Source organism: Protopterus annectens, chromosome 8.part1, assembly GCF_019279795.1.
Source record: "Protopterus annectens isolate FY-2018-M chromosome 8.part1, PAN1.0, whole genome shotgun sequence".
Taxonomy (NCBI): domain Eukaryota; kingdom Metazoa; phylum Chordata; order Ceratodontiformes; family Protopteridae; genus Protopterus; species Protopterus annectens.
In genome coordinates this window covers 463,058,970-463,080,505 of record NC_056742.1, presented here as the reverse complement: position 1 = coordinate 463,080,505, position 21,536 = coordinate 463,058,970, and the positions used below count along the sequence as shown (strand labels likewise).

At 35.7% G+C, this 21,536-nt stretch overlaps 1 protein-coding gene across 4 annotated transcripts in view; it reads right to left on the bottom strand.

The window, feature by feature from the left end:
* The window catches only part of LOC122810405 (ankyrin repeat domain-containing protein SOWAHB-like), a 651,779-nt gene that overhangs the window by 146,346 nt on the left and 483,897 nt on the right, over nt 1–21,536 (bottom strand). For all 4 annotated transcript variants that reach the window (XM_044082012.1, XM_044082013.1, XM_044082014.1 and 1 more), the window contains one exon: nt 13,497–13,592. In XM_044082012.1, the coding sequence (XP_043937947.1) occupies nt 13,497–13,592 (96 nt within the window). The remainder of the gene's footprint in view (nt 1–13,496; nt 13,593–21,536) is intronic.

The window sequence follows — 21,536 nt, the reverse complement described above, 5'->3', positions numbered from 1 at the left end:
AAGTGGGACAAAGGCCCAAAAATAGTGACAATTTTTAAATATTGCTCTTACAAACTTAGAAAATTGATAGAGTAACAGGTTTTGCATTAGCATAGATTTTTTGAAGGTTATAAAGTCAGAAACTCAAATGTCTGCCATTATTTTCTAACATCAGTCTGTAACGACTTATCACTAATTTGCCAGAAAACCATAAGTATATGAAAAACAGACCACAAATATGAGGCAAAAGTCTGAACATTCTCTGAAAATCTGTGCAGTTGAGAGGTATGAAAGGAATAAAAATAAAAAAAAACTAGAACCACCTAAGAATCATAAGCTAAGTGACTTCACTGAAAGCCTGACTGGGTAGGATAAAAAAAGAGACTGCTGGTACTTGTAGTACATTTTCCTGCTAGCTATGGACAACAAAAGGCTTAGCATACAACAGATTAATCAGGCAGGTTAGTAATGCTAGGCAGTGCTTTCACATCGGTTCATTTCTGAGGTCTGTGAAGTAGGTTGCTTCCCCTTCCATTCCTAGATGATCCTGTAGCCCACAGGTGTTGGATTTTAATAATAAACTACATTCCTATATTTTGGCTCTATCTTCGTTGGACTTCTACAACGTATCGGGTGCGTGTTCCTAGCGTGTTTTTGATTGCCGCCATCTCCATATTGGTTTATCCACAGACAATGGGGCTGTGTGAAGATGCACACCTTTGGTTACCCAATAATGTCAAGCAGTAGTGTTGTTATCATCAGATACAATAACACTTCACTAGAACAGGTAATCGTTATGCTTTGTAAAATTACAAGTTAATGGAAAAGGATGTTAACAGCTCAGTTATCATAAATTCACTGGCCGTACTCAGAGTGCAGTCAGTCTTAAAATGGCAATACTATACAACTATTTGGAATTATATGTAATGTTATTTATTTATGTATGTATTTCTTTTTATTTATTGACATTTGATTACAGGGAAAATTCAACTAGGTAGGATGCCATTTTCAGTAGATGCCTAGGGAGAAAAGCTCCAAAGTATTACAAAAATTTTAAGAACAATAGTTTTATACTTTTTAAAAGTAATACAAAAACAAACCTATTTTTTATATAATTTTACCAAATTAGACCTAACACAAAAACATTGCTTAAGGATATATACAAGTTATATGACAATGATTTACTAGTTAGAGAAATTTTAGCCAGTTTATAGTGAAATCAAAGGTAAGTTAGTATAATACAAACAGGAATTGCACTACACAGTGACAGAAAAGAAGACATGGTATACTTAGAGAGAGAAAGATGGGGGAAAATTTCATAGACGTAAGGAAGTGAGTGAAGAAGGTATAGTAAGGAGATATAAGGTATAAAAGGTTATTTGTTCAAATTTAAGGATATAGTTTATCCTGGTGTTGAGCAAGAACAGAGCTAGCTTTTGGCTAGGAAGTCTTTCAGAATGGTTTTGTAGGATAGGAAGGAACGTATTCTGTCTGTGTGAGAAATGAAAAGAACTATATATATAACAAGGTATTTACCTGAATTTCCTTTTATTGTTTTTTTAATTTGTCTTTGTTGCTACTCCAGCTCATGCTAAACTTTGCCTACAGGCAGACTAGCTTAATGGTTTCAAGAAGTCAAACAATTTGGGTGGGTTAAACTTTGTCATTTAAAAAAATGTATTCTAGGGCTGAGCAGCTGAAAATAAGTAAAGTGACCACTATACGTGATAAAATAACTTGTTTGCAATCAAACATTTTTCGCTGAGCATAGTGAATACTACAGGTCTGTTAGCATAGTTTTCTGACTGAAATGGTATTCTTGTTTTGATTTTATTATGAAGATCCCACTTCTGACACCATGTCATTATGCACATCAATGGTTAGAGGAATCATGCTAATGACATAGTACCACAAATCTTCTGTAAATTGTGCATAGGTGGTTTTCATGGGAATGAATATATAATAGCATTCCCCTTAGCATGACAAGTTCTTTGTTGTTTTAGCAGGCATAGTCATAGAACACATACACACATATCAAGCTGTATTATAATGATTCTCGGGTCTATATTAGAATCTCAAAAGGACTAAATGGCAGACATTCAAGGGGGTCTTTTGGGATCGCAGTACAGTACAGAGAGTGGTATAGTTGCCCTTTCCTCACTGTGGTGCGATCTTGGAGTTGGAAATATAATTAGCAGGGGGTGTGGGGGACACAGCCCCCCACAGTAAGGGGTTCGATGTTTTCTGTTTTCACTCATATGAGCGCTTGCGGTTTAGTCCTTTCAAGATTCTAATATAGACCCATGATTCCCTACTGTAAGGACCATATATTAATATTTTAGTGCTGTTTGTGAGCAGATTTATGTTGTGTTTTTTCATTAAACATTTTTAATTAATATTTATTGGTATTTGTTGGTGGGGCAGATCTCTAATCCTACTAGACTATTTTCAGGCTCTGCTGAAGGATACATGAAATTTCCATACCAAATCAAAAATAACACATAGCAGTTATAGTGGAATGTTGTCTTTTGCCAGGCAGAATATACATTTTTAAACAGTTAGAGATACTCACTCCATAGTCATAGTATATATCAGTAACATTTTCAGACAGAGTATACAGTTTTAAGCAGTTAGCATCACAGAATAATGCACATATAGAATTAATGTCGGGCAAGAGGACTTTTGTGTAGATTTACCCATTTTAGCAGTGCATTGATGACGTGTATATCAAAACAGGTAGAAGTTTAAAAGCACTGTCTGAAACCAAAATGGGGCATTTCACAAATAAACTTCTGACCTGCCACTCATCAGAGCTGTTCTTCTCCTCTGAGACCATTTCTTATTTGGTCACAAGGTCACAGTGGGTGACTTACCACTAACAGCAATGGACAGTGTGGACATTACCCAGCTGTTCCACATAATACCCAGGTGGGCACACTGGACACAGAGACCATTTTTAGTGGTGAACTGGGAAGTGACCTGCTAAAGGTTAGATATTAGGCAAAGGAGTGTTGACAGAATCAAACCTTGTATCCCGGGAAATATAGCTCATAGCCTTAACTCTCTACACTAACTTCCAGAAGCAACATACATGAGCAAAACCATTTTATGAATATTTCTGCCTCATTACTCATCTATACAGAGTGGCTGTCATTAGCATTATATGCTAATTACGTATGTATGTATTTATTCATTGATTGATTGATTACATTTGCTTACTGAGATAGCCTACTTGGCAATAAAATTACCTCTTGTCATTGGAGGCCTGAGAAGAAAAGCTCCAAAACATTACAGAGAAAAAAATAAAGTCATTTTTCAATTGCTATATAAAGTGCATACATTTTGAAATACAGAAATGATGTACATTGAACATTTTGCTGAACTTACAGCCTTGTATATGCTTTGATATTATTCTGGTCCTGTATAAGTGCATTATGAAGGACATAGAACTCTGTTCATGCTTAGGTGAGACTGTCAAAGATGAGATTCATCTTCTGTTTTCCTTCTCTGTTTTTCTACTGCATGCAAAATTAGGTGAGTGTGAACAGTAGTGCGTGTAAAAACACCAGAGCACATAGCGAAAAGGGAGATAGTGTGAAAACAGGGATTAGAGTAGTAAGGATCACAAGGAGTAGAGCAAAATGGAGAACTGGGAGACTAGTTACAGAATTCAGAAGCGTAGAAGTGCAGATTGGAGAGCCAAAAAAGGCCTTTCCTTGTAGAAACAGAGGTAATGGGGTATGTATTAGCCAAGTGTAGATCAGGATTATAGCAGGTATTCATGAGGCATTGCTTTGGGTTGACGTTGAAAGATTTAGTATCGTCAGTTTGAGTAATCATGGAATGGAGTTCCATATTTTAGACAAATAAGGAAAATGCAGGAATGCACCTGCAGAATTGTTAGCTTTTGTTATTGCTAGTAGTGATTTATGGAATAATTGAAAAGCTCTGATTGGTGTGTTGGGTTGGAGGAGTTGACTTAGACTAGGGGAATGTTCTGGTTTATTTATTAAGCTTATAAAGGCAGTATGGCAATTCTGTTCAATATGGTTGCTTTAGAGCAAGGCACAGGTGGGCTTTATAAGGTAGGTTTGAGGCAAATTTTGCTATTTTGCTATAACATTGTTTGAGGAGACTAATTTGGGCTAGTTGTAAATTTATAAATATGGGAGATGTGTTGAGAAGCATTGGGATTAAGAAAGTTGTGGTATTGTATTTCCTTGCATTGCTTGTTAGGAATGGTTAGGCCCTATAAAGAGTGACCAGAATCTGAAATTTTCTCTTGTTTCTGTTGTGGTCAAATTACATGTCTTCTTCAATGATGATTCCTAAATATCTAGTGTAATATGCTGGTTTATTTTTGGTGTTATTTGACGAGCTTACAGCAAAGGAATTTTTTTCAGGGGATAGGCATTTGGGGATAAATAGGATGAGTTTGGATATTTTGTTGTTGAGGTAATTGTGAATTTGACTGACATGACTCAATTGATACCATTTGAAGCTATTTTAGATTTTTCACTGAACTGGTGAAGGTTGAGTTATATGCATACTGGATTATGCTTTGTGTTTACTACTTAGGTGTACGTCATTTACACGTGTTGAAAAGGAAGGAGCAGAATGGATCTTTGGGGGACCCCCCAAGGATATGGGGAGTTGACAGAAGCTGTGGTTTTGCCTTTTGACAGCCAGTTCCCTGATGGATAAGTAGCTGCCAAACCAGGAGAGAGTCAGTCTGTATAATAATTTATTGTGGATGACCATTTAGAAAAGTCAAGAAATATTACAGACACTAAGTTGCTTGTGTTCTTGTTTTGATTAATGGATATGATAAAGTTGAGGAGGGCTGTGGTGGTACCAAGGTGGGGCAGAACCCACATTGTTTATGTGATAGCAAGTAATTTTCTTGGATATAACTAAGTAACTGAGTTTAGATACATTGTTCATACAGTTTTGATAAAGGAGATAGGATAGCAATGGGTCTGTAGTTTGACAGTTCTGAAGAGTCGCTGCATTTGTGCTGGGGTGGTATGTAAGACTTTTTCCTCGTGGGAGAAAGTCTTCTTTGAAGGATTGATTTATTAGATTAGGAATTGGATATACTACCACACTGCCATGACTTTGAGATATTCTACTGGTAGTTTGCTAGGGGCAACTGTAGGAGTTTGACATTTACTTTTTTATGGTGGATGTTACTACAGAATTGAATGAGAGGGAATTATGGCATTGTGCAATATCATTAGGAAGAGGACTGATAGCTGAAGGTTGAGTTTTATAGGAGAGAGGCAAATGGGTATTGGATTGGGAGGCGATGATTTTGTAATGAGTGTTTACTGAGGGAGTTGGTTGAATAATGCAGCCAGGACTGAGTAGCTGGTTAACTGATAACCAGACACATTTAGGTTGTAATAATAATTAGCTTACAGCTTTGTATAATAGGATTTTTTTTGTCAGATTTGCTTTTGGATTATAAGCATCTACACTAAGTGTACGCTGTTCTCAGTGAACAGACAGCACAAGGAAAACTCACACCTTCTTCCTCCTAATTTTAGTTTTCCTACTGATTTTCTTGCAGCTTTAAATACTGAGGGGGATTCATAAAGGTTACCAAAAAGTGTAGACTACAGGTTCATAGGTTCATAGTTTATTACTAAGCTAACCGTCCTTGTGAGCCATTTTAAGCCTAGCCAGTTATGCCTTGTGAGACTCAAACCCTGCACCTTGGGTTTGTAAGACAAACACCTTAGCCATTAAGCCACCCTCCCAACCCTTAATATAACACTTAATATAATCTTTCTAAGTGATTAGAAAACACCAAAAATGTGGTAGAGGTGTTCTTGAACACAGACCACGTACACTTAGTATAGCTGTTATTGAATCTGTTGATCTATTTTGGTACTGTTTCTAAAGGATTTGTATTTTTGTAGATAGTTCTCAGTTTTGTTGTGATTCCAGATTTTCCAGGCTTTAGCCCTCAGCTTTATAAGTTGCTTAGTTTGTTTGGATAGCCAGGCATCTGGATTTGCTATGAATAGTTTCGCTCTAATTGGAGAGTACCTGGTATATTTTGAAACAAAAACTGTGAGGCAGCTTTATCCAGCTAAAATGTGTGTACAATGTTCCATTTAACCGATGTGAGTTCAGAGATAAAGCTGTCTTCTAGGTAAGAAGACAGATTGTACACCTGGCTTGAGCAATTATGATTCTATATGCTGCTTTTGTCTTTTATGGTAAAGGTGAGGAGGTGATCACGTAAGCTGCCAGAAAGGAAGCCAGAAGAGATCATCTTGTTTGATGTATTAGTGAGTATCCAATCTAATCTAGATTTCTTGTCACTACATTTCTTATACTTAGCTGGGGAGGAGATCAGCAGAGTAAAACCATAATGGATTATAATGTTGATTATAGGGTTACTGCCAATAGTTGTCCACTTGATGTTTAGATCAACCATAGCTATGGTTTCTTGCATAATATTTACTGAGGCCCAAGCAAGGAAGGTACCTGAGATACATGGGTCACTCTGTACATCAGATCAGTGCAGCTGAGGACAATGATCTTGAATGCCTGGACACTTTAATGATATGTTGGGGACACATAACCTAAAAACAAAGAAAGAAAACCAGATTGTTAGTCTTGGAGGGCATATCATGCATGTAGAGGATGAAGGAGATTCTATACCAAATTTGGAAGAAGTGAGATATGAAAGGTTTTAGCAGTCATGTCAATGATGCTTCATTTGACTGGACAAAGACGATCATACTGGATCTGTTTAAGAAATGCTTGTGAAATAAATGACAGTAGGATTCCTTATAAGCTGTTAGACTGACAGGTGGACAAAGCGATGTCTGGGTCAAAACAATTAAATGACACAGACTAGTGAAATATATTACTATGAAATGAGATGTGGCTGTTTAAAAAGTTATGAATACAATTTGGATCTTGCATATTCATAAGGACATTTCCCTCATTATTGCATTCATTGTGTTATACAGAACATAGTAGCAGGATTTTTTCAGTCTTTTTGAATATATATCTATACATCTATCTATCTATCTATCTATATATATATATATATATATATATATATATATATATATATATATATATATATACATATATGTGTTTGTGTGTGTCTATATATATATATATATATATATATATATATATATATATATATATATATATATATATAATGTAACATTGTAAGATTTAATGTTTATTTGTATAATTTAAATGCAAAAATATAAGGAATTTGGGCATCAATTTATACAAAAAGGGATAAAGATGACATAAATGGAGGCAGAATACATGCTTGTGTACGCGAGTGTGTGTGCATGTGTGCGTGTCTGTGTGTGTGTGTGTGTGTGTGTGTGTGTGTATATATGTATATGTATATGTATATATATATATATATATATATATATATATATATATATATATATATATATATATATATATATATATATATATATGTAAACATGTTTATAAAAGAGAGGATTGATTTGGGGCACTAGGGGGAGTTTTCAGCACTACATTGTCATAGGGCAATGCATTGGGCATTGCTGACTGCTGAGTGAGGGTTTTTAGAAAGAGAGGACAGTAGGAAGTATCACATCACATTCATAATAAAGGGACGATGGTGAACAGAAATAAGAAAACAGGATGAAGAGGGTGCTTTCATATGAAAAATAATTAGTGGATGGTTTGAGGAATGGGTAGCAAATGGGATTTAATTGAAAAGCATTATATCCAACTTTAACCCTTGATGAACTGCATGCTAATCAGGCCAAGTATATATAATTGTTTAACGACATGCTCTCCTAAACATTAAAAAGTAATCAGCTTGGTGCTAAGATGGCAAACATATAGCATCATAGTTTGATGATGGAAGTGCTGTACTAAAGAGTTACAGAAATCCTTAAATGGAATTAGATTGAATTATGTTTCATTATTATACCTTGTTAAGGGATTGTACATATTATAAATATACTGATTATAATTATATAACAGCAATAAAAAAGTTCAAAAATATTTAGGTGAAGAAATATTTGGCAAGTAGAAGGTCCGTGGAATGCACTGCCAGAAGGAATGATTCAAGACAAACAGGCAAATAGGTTTAACAGATCATGAAACACAATAAGAAGAGGGTGGAAGGAGACGCTCTATCGACTTGCTGCAAAACCAGGCAAATAAATAGACCCTATCCTCCAATTATTAGACTAGTCATATATTTGTAATTCAGTTCTTTGTTATACATGCAACTTGCTGCTGGGACTAATTGCTTTATTTTCACCACCAGCTTTTTTTAAGATGGGAAGAGCTGTGTGAAACTCAGATGCATAAAGGGAAAGTGAGGTAAACTAGAAGAAACTTTATGCAGATAGTGGAACTGCTTGAGAGAAGTTAGCTGGAGATTATTTTCAAAGGTGTAAAATCATTTAATATATGACAAATGGCCCAGGAAGAGAAGCTGGCAGAGAATGGATTCAATCACACTGACACAGAAAAGACAAATACCTATGAGTGCTAATAACATGGACAAGTAAAATGTACTCTCGTGTCAGACACAGTGGCAAAAATTAAACAGATGCTGTTATTAAGTTTCACAAAGATATGTGTAACTGACAAATAGAGCCTTGCCCAGATTTAGTAAACAAACTTTATACATAAAACTCACTGCAGTTTCATGCACTGGTTTTCCCTTAGGTAAAGTATATAAGGTCCTTGAAGATACTGAGCAAAATGTATAATCAAGCATAATTTTACAAAAATACATAGCTAAGAGCAATCTCTACTACTCAGTGTTTCAGTTTAATAATAAACTCAAACCCTCTAAGTGTTTTTTTTTTCAGACAAAAAGGCAAAAATAAAATGACTGTTCACTTATTAATGCTTTTATTTTTGGTGACCAGGTAATCTGTCACAGTACCTGTCATCCTTTTCCTCGAGAGACCAAGGGACAATTCCACAAATCAGACAATTGCTTGTTAACATCAGGTTAAGCTGTATTGTATGAAAGGGTATTACATATGTAAGCTTTTAATTATCAACAGATAACAGAGTAGGAATGGAGGGGAAACAACTTATAACTAGCTGTGCTCCACTGTCAGCCATGTACTTTAGGCAGAAAAATGCACCAAATAACATCTACCCCACTGAAGTTTTAGGAAGCAATAAGCAATTGTAACACTGTGTGGTTTCTACTGATCAAAAGGGTTCACATAATTTACATTTTTCAACATCGAGAGTATCCAGAGCTTTAGCACTACATAAATTCTTCTGATATGGAATCATGTTTCTTCGTGCTTGTGTGGTAACAAGCTCCATCCTTAGAGGCCTGAAGGGAGAAGAAGGATGTTATATAGGGAGCAACGGCTCTCTCCATTTACATATATGAATACAGGGAGCAACGACACTCTCCATTTACATACATGAATACAGGCAGCAACGGAACTCTCCATTTACATACATGAATACAGGGAGCAACGACGCTCTCCATTTACATACATGAATACAGGGAGCAATGACACTCTCCATTCACATGCAAGAATACAGGGATTAACGTCTCTCTCCATTTACATACATGAATACAGAGAGCAACAAAACTCTCCATTTACATACATGAATACAGAGAGCAACAAAACTCTCCATTTACATACATGAATACAGGGAGCAATGGCGATCTCCATTTACATACATGAATACAGGGAGCAACGACGCTCTCCATTTACATACATGAATACAGGGAGCAACGACGCTCTCCATTTACATACATGAATACAGGCAGCAATGGCTCTCTCCATTTACATACATGAATACAGGGAGCAACGACGCTCTCCATTTACATACAAGAATAATGAGATCAACGGCTCTCTCCATTTACATACATGAATACAGGGAGCAATAGCGCTCTCTATTTATTTACATAAATACAGGGAACAACGGTGGTCTCCATTTCCATACATGAACTTTCAGGTGTCTTACTACAATTTAGAAATGATGATAAATGTTTGAGCACTTGGACAGTGAGTGAGGGGATTACAAGCAGGATATGTACTAAATTAAATAATACTTCACTGTTTCTGACAAACGTATTGAAGGACTAGTTTTTTGCTTGGCTGAGTATAACTTATCCTTGTGTAACTAAAAGTTTGTATTTTATGAAATGTTCTTTCCAACTGTTTCTGTTCTTGAACATCATTTTAACAGCTAATCCCTTGTCATCTTGAATTATGGATAGCTTTCCTGCACCCATGGAATAACTCAATTACTGAGTAGAATAATAACTGAATATATAAATTGAAGTAACGTAATCTACGGTTACTCACAGGTTTCCTTCCTGTGTGGCAGCTGTCACTGTTTTACTTTGTCGGTGCTATTTACCTCCGAGCCTGTGCAGAGATGCCCCCGATTGTGTACTTCCTCTTCATCATATGCTGGATTCCATTGCTGTGAGATATTAAATGAGGGTGGGCTTGTATAGTTGTAAGTATCCCTGGACAGCAGGATGAATGGTCTGCCAGTACTCATCTGTTACCAATGTCATAGCAAAGGTCAGGTTGGAGCAGCAGTAAGCCTTTCCTCTTGGGAGACAATGGACCATAAAGGTTACAGCCATCCACTACCACAACATTTGCAAAAATTGCAACTATCCCTATTTCTGGCCCACAGTGATGAATATAACATGGCAGAGAAATACCAGTGTCATTTGTCAAGACAGTTGCCTGTTTTATGAGCTTATTTTTAACAATGTATTATCTATAAACTGATAGTAATTCTTTCCTGAAACACCCTTGGAGCAATAGTCTGCTTAAATGATTTACACAGACATCCACAGTATGCAAATAAAAAAAGGAGACGCGCAACACAATTATATCATGATGTTATAGCTTTAGTTCCCTTTGCTAACCTGCAGAATACATTATTAATTCTTGTCGCATGGTTACAGAAATGAATGCGAGATCGTTTTTTGCCTGTGCTGCTTGCACGGTCCCAAACTGTCCAAGCACCAGTTTTTCACATTACACTAAGACATTGGAAACCTCACATATGCAAATGAAGAAGGCTACTGCATGAGGGAGGATATAGGCTACATGGGCAAATAGGTGCTTGAGATGGCCATGGGTAATGTTGTAGTGCTGACAATTGATGTGTCATTTCACGTTTTTTGACTTGATGGTCAAATGATCAGTATTGCTATAGATCTCCACTTATAGGAGGCAAATTGCTTCAGCTGTACGGAATAGTTACAGTATCTGTTTTGTCCCCTACAGAGTCTGTAGCTGAAGAACATTTGCAAAAAGTAGGCTCCACTTAATCACATGCTTTTTAATAATGTAGCCTCCTTCTCCATCTGGCCTCCAAAGATGGTGCTTGCTACCAGACTTGTGAGAGGCCATAATGTTTTTCCAATGAAAATGAAACTGTAGAAATGACGTGGGTTGTTACATATGAGCATTGACATGTGTTGTTACATATGAGCATTGACATGTGTTGGTTATGAGCATTGACGTGTGTTTTACATATGAGCATTGACATGTGTTGTTAGACATGAGCATTGACGTGTGTTTTACATATGAGGATTGACATGTGTTGTTAGACATGAGCATTGACTTGTGTTTTACATATGAGCATTGACGTGTGTTGTTAGTCATGATCATGACAGCAAGTGAGCATTGACATCTTGTTACATATGAGCATTGACGTGTTGTTACATTTGAGCATTGCCGTGCATTGTTACATATCAGCAATGACGTATGTTATTACATATGAGCATTGACATGTGTTGTTACATATGATCATGACAGCAAGATTCAGAGTATGCCAGTTAAGGCTTATTCGCTTCATTTTTATCTGTGGCATATTGCTGTCATATTATTGTTACCCTGAGATCAGAAATATCCCACAATGATTTATCTTTATAATATACTGCAGACTTCCAAAGGCAATGACTGGAGGATCGGGTTAACTGTGAGTATTTTCTCAGCTCTATAGTAAAGTGCTTATTGCTTGGAGACAGTCTGATATATCTATCTGTATACAGAAATATTGATCCACAAACCACTGAATATCAAACATCGAAAACACATTACATCGAACCACAAAAGGTTCAAAAACAAATGAAACAGACACTTTGCAGAGGTGAAAGCCCTCCTGCACCCACCACACCCCCTGCTAATTATATATACTTATACCTAACTCTGAGATCGCAGGCCACTATATCGTGATCTGTATGATAAAATGCCTGCACTGTTTGAACAACTGATTTGTGAACAGCTGTGCTGACTTTCCCCACTGTCAGTGAAAACACTCATCAATGAAAGACTCTGCTCCTATGTGTATATATATATATATATATATATATATATATATATTATACACACACACATTTTATATATATATATATATATATATATATATATATGTGTGTGTGTGTATATCTACATATATATATGTGTGTATCTATATATATATATATATATATATATATATATATATATATATACATATATATGAGGGAGAGAGAGAGTGAGACAGAGAGATCTGGCTTCACAGCACTGTTCCTAATTATTTTTTAATAACATTTGGAGTAATTTCTTTTTTCTTTGTTTCTTTATCACCGAACCAGATGCTCTGTACCAGTTAGTACTCTGTTTTAATTTTGGAAACAAATTAACTCAAAAAAATGAGCTGCTTCTTTTTAATTTCTTCTTGGTGTTTAATACAAAATGAATTGTGCCATATCTGTTTAAATAAAATGTACTGATAATGCATAAGGGAAGAGGAGAACATTGTTCTGTTATACAAAACTAATGAGTGAAACTTTTTGCATTTCGTTTTTGCTTTAAAAGGACTGTACAAACTAAATGAGCAATAAAAGTCCATGAAATTTCCATTCACAATATTACCAGCTGTACACCTGGATCATCAGAAAGTCAAATGATTATGCGGCAAATAATCATATACTTGGGTGTTACATTGACAGCCTAAGGTGGAGCTATCAGATTCCCAGTGAAACTACCTTCTTGGCATTGTGAAGGCTCTGAATGTTCGTTTGACAAATGGAGTTTGAGACAGCTCTCCTATTGGCACCCAGACTAGTTGTATTGGCTTGCCTGCATGGTAAGAAACCAGGTTGGGACCAGAAGCTACCATTCTCTGCACCTGCATGAAAAACGAAGATTCCTAGCAAGGCTTCCTTCCTCAAAGACTCACTATCCTCAAGATGAGTAGATCTTGAAATTTTACAAACTATGATATCTCAAAGTAAAGTTATAATGAACATTAATTTCAAAAAAGGACCGGCTTAGACCTTTTGCCCCAGGAGAAATGACATCATGCATAAGTTATGACTCCAAAGGGGGCCTTGAACTTTTCCCCAGGTGAAAACATCTATTTTCATCTAGAACCCCACCAAATAATTTATAAATCCATCAACTATGATTTGTTAAACACTGCATTTCACTTAGTTAATTGTCTATAATCTATTTTATAAACCAGCACTAAAATGTATGACTTACTAATCTCCTTTGGATGTGGCTGAAATATATTGCTGTTTCCTTTCCAGTAATGCATTGGCTTCTTTCCATGATAGTCCCTGATATCTGGGTTGGCATCTGTGGAAAATAGTGATCAGAAAATATAAATGATAGTTTCTGCTTGTTGCCTTGCATTTATGATCTTTTTTATACTGCAGTAGTTAAAAACAGTCCATAATTATCATTCCCTCCAAACTGATTATTTATCAGGTCTGATCTCCTTATACATACATAAAATCTAAGTATATATTTTTGAGGCATGAAAAAATCTAGGCAAATATACCAGCAGCAGCAGTGAAAACAATGGAGCCACCATTAAAGCCAAGTTAACTCATTCCACCCTATAGCACCTTTTGTACACTATCGGTTAACACCCATAGCTCCTTATAGCATCCAGAACTTTCTTGGATCTGACTTTTTAACTAAGTAACTTACCCACATAGAATAGACAGGATTAGAAAGTGCAAGGAATTATTAATAAAATGACACTAAGATTGTTAATTTAGGATGTCCCAGAGTAGAAAAGCCAAGATTATATTATGCTTTTTAAGTTGATTTTTCAAAAATGCTCTGGAATACAAGGATGTGTGTAGATTATAAGAGGTGAGACATTCCACACCACATAGGTGCTAATGTGTTAAACGATATAGAAAAAGTTTAAGATCATAACCTTAACTGTAAAAGGTTACTTAATTGTGAATGAAACAGCCATTTACATGTGATAGAAGGTCTTTCTTTTGGCTTTTCCCGGTTAGGGGTCACCACAGCGGAACTCAGGTCCGTGAAGTTGTATAAACCAAAGACGTGCAGCCGAAGATTGCAGACTCTGAAAAACTGAACAAATTACACGTGCAATATTTACTATGGTTTTTATACAAATTACACGTGCAGTATTTACTATGGTTTTTATACAGATTACACGTGCAGTATTTACTGTGGTTTTTATACAAATTACAAGTGCAGTATTTACTATGGTTTTTATACAAATTACACGTGCAATATTTACTATGGTTTTCATACAAACTACATGTGCAGTATTCACTATGGTTTTTATACAAATTAAACGTGCAATATTTACTATGGTTTTTATACAAATTACACGTGCAATATTCACTATGGTTTTAATATAAATTACACGTGCAATATTTACTATGGTTTTTATACAAATTACACGTGCGATATTCACTATGGTTTTTATGCAAATTATATGTGCAATATTCACTATGGTTTTTATACAAATTACACGTGCAATATTTACTATGGTTTGCATGACTACGCATTAGAGAAACTCACTCGCATACACTATAAAAATTCCTGATACAATCATAGGATCATAAAGGGCAAGTAAGTCTGAAGACTATGTGTGCCTTGCCAAATAACACCCATAAGATGTACACCCCATTTCCATGAGCACAAAACATTTCAAACCAGGAATGATCGTGTGAGTAGCATTCCAGCTGTTCAGATAAATCTCAAAGAAGCCAAGGCTGCCCCTCTGCTTACAGTGCAGTAGAAATGTGTTCCTGTGAAAGAGCAATCCCTAGATAATGACTCTATCTGTCCGATGTGTTTTATTTATACATTAAAGAAGTTGATGAAGCAACCCTTGATAATGACTCTATATGTACAATGTGTTTTATTTATACATTAAAAGAGGTCATGCAGCACCTCCTAAATTATGACTCTATACCTGTCCAATGTGTTTTATTTATACGTTAAAAAAGGTGATGCAGGAACCCCTAGATAATGAATCTATACCTGTCCAAAGTATTTTATTTATACGTTAAATCAGGTGATGCAGGAACCCCTAGATAATGACTCTATCCCTGTCCAATGTGTTTTAATTATATGTTAAAGGAGGTAATACAGCAACACCAAGATATAGACTCTATCCCTGTCTAATGTGTTTTATTTATATGTTAAAGGAGGTATTGCAGCTACACTCTAGATAATGAATCAATACCTGTCCGATGTGTTTTATTTATAAGTTAAAAGAGGTGATGCAGCACCCCCTAGATAATGACTCTATACCTCTCCAATGTGTTTTCTTTATATGTTCAAGCAGGTGATGCAGCAACCCTGGATAATGAATCTATACCTTTCCAATGTGTTTCATTTATATGTTAAAGGAGGTGATGCAACACCCCCTAGAAAATGAATCTATACCTGTCCTATGTATTTTATTTGTATGTTAAAGGAGGTGATGTAGTGACCCCTAGATAATGACCCTAAACCTGTCCAATGTGTTTTATTTATATTTTAAAGGAGGTGATGCAGCACCCCCTAGATAATGAAGCTATACCTGTTCAATGTGCTTTATTTTTATGTTAAAGGAGGTGATGCAGAACCCCCTAGATAATGAATCTATACCTGTCGATTCTGTTTAATTTATACGTTAAAGCAGGTGATGCAGCACCCCTAGATATTGAATCTATACCTGTCCTATGTTATTTATTTATACATCAAAGGAGGTGATGCAGAAACCCCTGGATAATGAATCTATACCAGTCCTATGTGTTTTATTTATATGTAAAGGAGATGATGCAGAAACCCCTGGATAATGAATGTATACCTATGCAACGTGTTTTATTTATATGTTAAAGGAAGTGATTCAGCAACCCCTAGATAATTAATCTATAGCTGTACAATGTTTTTTACTCGTACGTTAAAGGAGGTGATACAGCAACCTGTGGATAATGAGTCTATACCTGTCAAATGTGTTTTATTTATAAGTTAAAGGAGGTGATGCAGCACCCCTAGATAATGAATCTATACCTTTCCAATGTGTTTCATTTATATGTTAAAGGAGGTGATGTAGCGACCCCTAGATAATGACTCTATACCTGTCCAACTTGTTACATTTATACATTAAAGGAGGTGATGCATCACCCCCTGGATAAAGACTATGAGAGATGCAGCACCCCTTAATAATGAATCTATACCTGTCCAATGTGTTTATTTGATATGTTAAAGGAGGTGATGCAGCACTCCCTAGATAATGAATCTATACCTGTCCAATATGTTTTATGTATATGTTACAGCAGGTGATGCTGCAACCCCCTGGATAATGAATCTATATCTGTCCAATAATGTTTTTATTATACTTTAAAGGAGGTGATGCAGTAAACCCTAGATAGTAAATCTAAACCTGACCAATGTGTTTTATTTATATGTTAAAGGAGGTAATGCAGCACCCCCGAGATAATGACTCTATCTGTCTAATGTGTTTTATTTATACATTAAAGCAGGTGATGCAGCAACCCCTAGATAATGAATCTATACCTGTCCAATGTTTTTTACTTATATGTTAAAGGAGGTGATGCAACGCCTCCTAGATAGTAAATCTATATCTGTCCAATGTGCTTTATTTATACATTAAAGGAGGTGATGCAGCAACCCCTAGATAATGAATCTATACCTGTCCAATGTGTTTTATTTATACATTAAAGGAGGTGATGCAGCAACCCCTAGATAAGGAATCTATACCTGTCCAATGTGTTTTATTTATACATTAAAGGAGGTGATGCAGCAACTCCTAGATAATGACTCTGTCTGTCCAATGTGTTTTATTTATACATTAATGGAGGTAATTTAGCACCTCCTAGCTAATGAATCTATATCTGTCCAATGTGTTTTATTTATACGTTCCAGGAGGTGATGCGGCACCCACAAGATAATGAATCTATTCCTGTCCAAGGTTTTTTCTTTATATGTTAAAGGAGGTGATACAAAAACTCCTAGATAATGACTCTATACCTTTCCAATGTTTATTTATATGCTAAAGGAGGTGATGCAGCACCCCCTTAGATAATGAAGCTATACCTGTCCAATGAGTTTTATTTATACGTTAAAGGAGTCTATGCAGAGACCTCTAGATAATAACTCTATCTGTCCAATGAGTTTTATTATATATTAAAGGAGGTGATACAGCAACCCCTTAATAATGACTCTATACCTGTGCAATCTGTTTAATTTATATTTTAAAGGAGGTGATGCAGCTACCCCTTACATTATCAAGCTATACTACCTGTCTAATGTGTTTTATTTACACGTTAAAGAAGGTGATGCAGCACCACCTAGTTATTGAATGTATACCTGCACAATGTGTTTTATTTATATGTTAAAGGAGACGATGCAGCACCCCCTTGATAATGATTCTATACCTGTGCAATGTGTTTTATTTATACGTTAACGGAGGTGATGCAGCTCCCCCTAGATAATAAATCTATTCCTGTCCAAGGTATTTTATTTATATTTTAAAGGAGTTAATGCAGCAAACTCATGATAAAGACACTATATCTGTCCAATGTGTTTTATTTATACGTTAAAGGAGGTGATGCAGCTACCACCTAGACAATGACTCTTTCTGTCCAATGTGTTTTATTTATACGGTAAAGGTGATGCAAAAATCCCAAGATAATGAATATATACCTGTCCAATGTGTTTTATTTATATATTAAAAGAGGTGATGCAGCAGCCCCTGGATAATGAATCTATACCTGTCCAGTTTGTTTTATTTATAACTTAAAAGAGGTGATGCAGGAATCCTGGATAATGACACTATACCTGCCCAAAGTGTTTTATTTGTACATTAAAAGAAGTGATGCAGCAAACCCCTAGATAATGAATGTATACCTGTCCAATGCGTTCTATTTATACATTAAAGGAGGTGATGCAACATCCCCTAGATAATGAATCTATTCCTGTCCAGTTTGTTTTATTTTTATGTTAAAGGAGGTGATCCAGCAAACCCTGGATAAAAACGCTATATCTGCTCAATGCGTTTTATTTACACGTTAAAGGAGGTGATGCAGTAAACCCTGGATAATGATGCTATACCTGTCCAATGTGTTTTATTTATAAGTTAAACAGGAGATGCAGGAACCCCCTAGGTAATGAATCTATACCTTTCTAATGTTTTTTATTTAAACTTCAAAGGATGTGATGCAGCTACCCCCTAGATAATGAATCTCTACATGTCCAATGTGTTTTATTTATACGTCAAATGACATGATGCAGTGACCCCTGGATAATGTCTCTATCTTTCCAATGTGTTTTATTTATACGTTAAAGGAGGTGATGCAGCTACCACCTAGTTAATGACTTTATCTGTCCAATGTGTTTTATTTATACGTTAAAAGAGGTGATGCAGCACCCCCTAGATAATGAATCTATACCTGTTCAATGTGTTTTATTTACACTTTAAAGGAGGTGATGTAGCTACCCCTGGATAATGACTCTATACCTGTCCAATGTGCTTTATTTCTACATTAAAAAGGGTGAAGCAGCACCCCCTAAATAATGACTCTATCTGTCCAATGTGTTTTGTTTATACATTAAAGGAGGTGATGCGACAAACCCCTAGATAGTGAATGTAAAAATGTCTAATGTGTTTTATTTACACGTTAAAGAAAGTGATGTAGCACCCCTTACATAATGAAACTATACATGTTCAATGTGTTTTATTTATATGTTAAAGGAGATGATGCAGAACCCCCTAGATAATGAATCTATACCTGTCCAATTTGTTTTATTTATTTGTTAAAGGAGGTGATGCAGAACCCCCTAGATAATGAATCTATACCTGTCTAGTGTGTTTTATGTATACATTAAACCTAGATAATGATGCTATACCTGTCCAATGTGTTTTATTTATAAGTTAAAGCGAAGATGAAGGAAACCCCTAGATAATGAATCTATACATTTCCAATGTGTTTTAAGATAATGAATCTAAACCTGTTCAATGTGTTTTATTTATATGTTAAAAGAGGTGATGCAGCAAACCCCTAGACAATGAATCTATACCTGTCCAATGTGTATTACTTATACATTAAAGGAGGTGATGCAGAACCCCCTAGATAATGAATCTATAAATGTCCAATGTACTTTATTTATATGTTAAATGAGGTGATGCAGTACCCCCTAGATAATAAATGTATACCTGTCCTATCTTTTTTATTTATACATTAAAGGAGGTGATGCAGCAACCCCTAGATGATCAATCTATACCTGTCCATTGTGTTTTATCTATATATTAAAGAAGGAGATGCAGCAACCCCTGGATAATGACTCTATAACTGTCCAATGTGTTTTATTTGTACATTAAAGGAGGTGTTGCAGCAAACCTCTAGATAATGAATCTATCTGTCCAATGTGTTTTATTTATACGTTGAAGAAGGTGATGCAGCAACCCCTGGATAATGAATCTATACCTGTGCAATGTGTTTTATTTATACATTAAAGGAGGTGATGCAGCACCCACTAGGTAATACATGGGTACTTTTCCGTTATCGGGGCAACAGTCCTCACATTATGTAATTCTTATGTAAACACAATGGTCTTACATTCCCTCTGCAAAATGTGGAATGGTTACAACTTCAGTTTGGAAGGTGATGCTTAAAAAAAAAATTTTTGCTGCACAAGTCAGATTTATTTATGGAGACAGTTACATTCATAGCACCGAATGTGTGACAAGTCCTTTAAGTGTGGGTGGGAACACTGTGGAACTGTCGAAATTAAAAAAAACGTAATGAGGCACAGTCAAGACGTCTGCGAATAAAATACAGCATACTTCTTAACCTCGGAATGCTACAAATCAGAAAATAATGGGAGGACAAAGACCCAAAATAGAGAATTTAAATATTACCCTTACAAACGATTTTGAAGCGAAAATGAGAGATACTGTCTACTGCAGTGTAGACATTGCTTCAAAATTACCTTTCTCTCAGGAGCTTTGCCACACGACACTCACTAAACTAGTACATTCAGTAATAATAGATTTAAATTGCAGAGTTGAATTACTCTGTTTACCTTTCAGTGTTTGTACAAGTGTGTGTGTACATATAAATTACCGTGGCTGAGCATGTTTGTACATGATAAGAAAGAGTTAAATTCAACACTGACTGCATAATTAGTACTGTGCCGTTTTGTACAAATCACTTCCTTATACATTGTTTGCAATACCGGTACTGTCAAATAAACTGTCAGGGTAAAATGGTGCAATACAGTAGTAACTTCTTAAAGTAATGCCGATACTGATTTAGCGGTCCCTAGCCCATAGCAAACAGCCTTTCACATTAATTTTTCACAATGCATTTATCTTGGTATGAGAAAATTATATACAGATATAATAGAGAAGTATTCCTACTTGAAGCATTCCACATTTTGTAGAGGGAATGTAAAACAGTTGTATTTACATAAGAATTATGTAATGTGAGAACTGCTGCCCCGATAACGGAAAAGTACCAATAAATGTATAACTGTCCAGAGTGTTTTATTTATACATTAAAGGAGGTGATGCAGCAACCCCTAGATAATTCATATGTACCTGTCCAATGTGTTTTATTTATACGTTAATGGAGGTGATGCAGCACCCCCTAGATAATTAATCTATACCTGTCCAATGTGTTTTATTTATACATTAAAGGAGGTGATGCAGCAACCCCTAGATAATGAATCTATACCTGTCCAATGTGTTTTATTTATACATTAAAGGAGGTGATGCAGCACCCACTAAATAATGAAGCTATACCTGTCTAGTGTGTTTTTATACGTTAAAGGGAGTGATGCAGCAACCCCTAGATAATTATTCTATACCTGTTCAATGTGTTTTATTTATATGTTAAAGGAGGTGATGCAGCAACCCCTGGATAATGACACTATACCTGTCTAATGTGTTTTATTTATACATTAAAAGAGGTAATGCAACAACCCCTAGATAATGAATCAATACCTGTCCAGTTTGTTTTATTTATATGCTAAAGGAGGTGATGCAGGAAACCCTGGATAATGACGCTAAACCTGCCCAATGTGTTTTTTTGATACGTTATAAGGAGGTGATGCAGCAACCCCCTACATAATGAATCTATACCTGTCCAATGTGTTTTATTTATGAGTTAAAGCAGGAGATGAAGGAACCCTCTAGATAATGAATCTATACTTTTCCAATGTGTTTTATTTATACATCAAAGGAGGTGATGCAGCAACCCCCTAGATAATGAATCTTTACCTGTCCAACGTGTT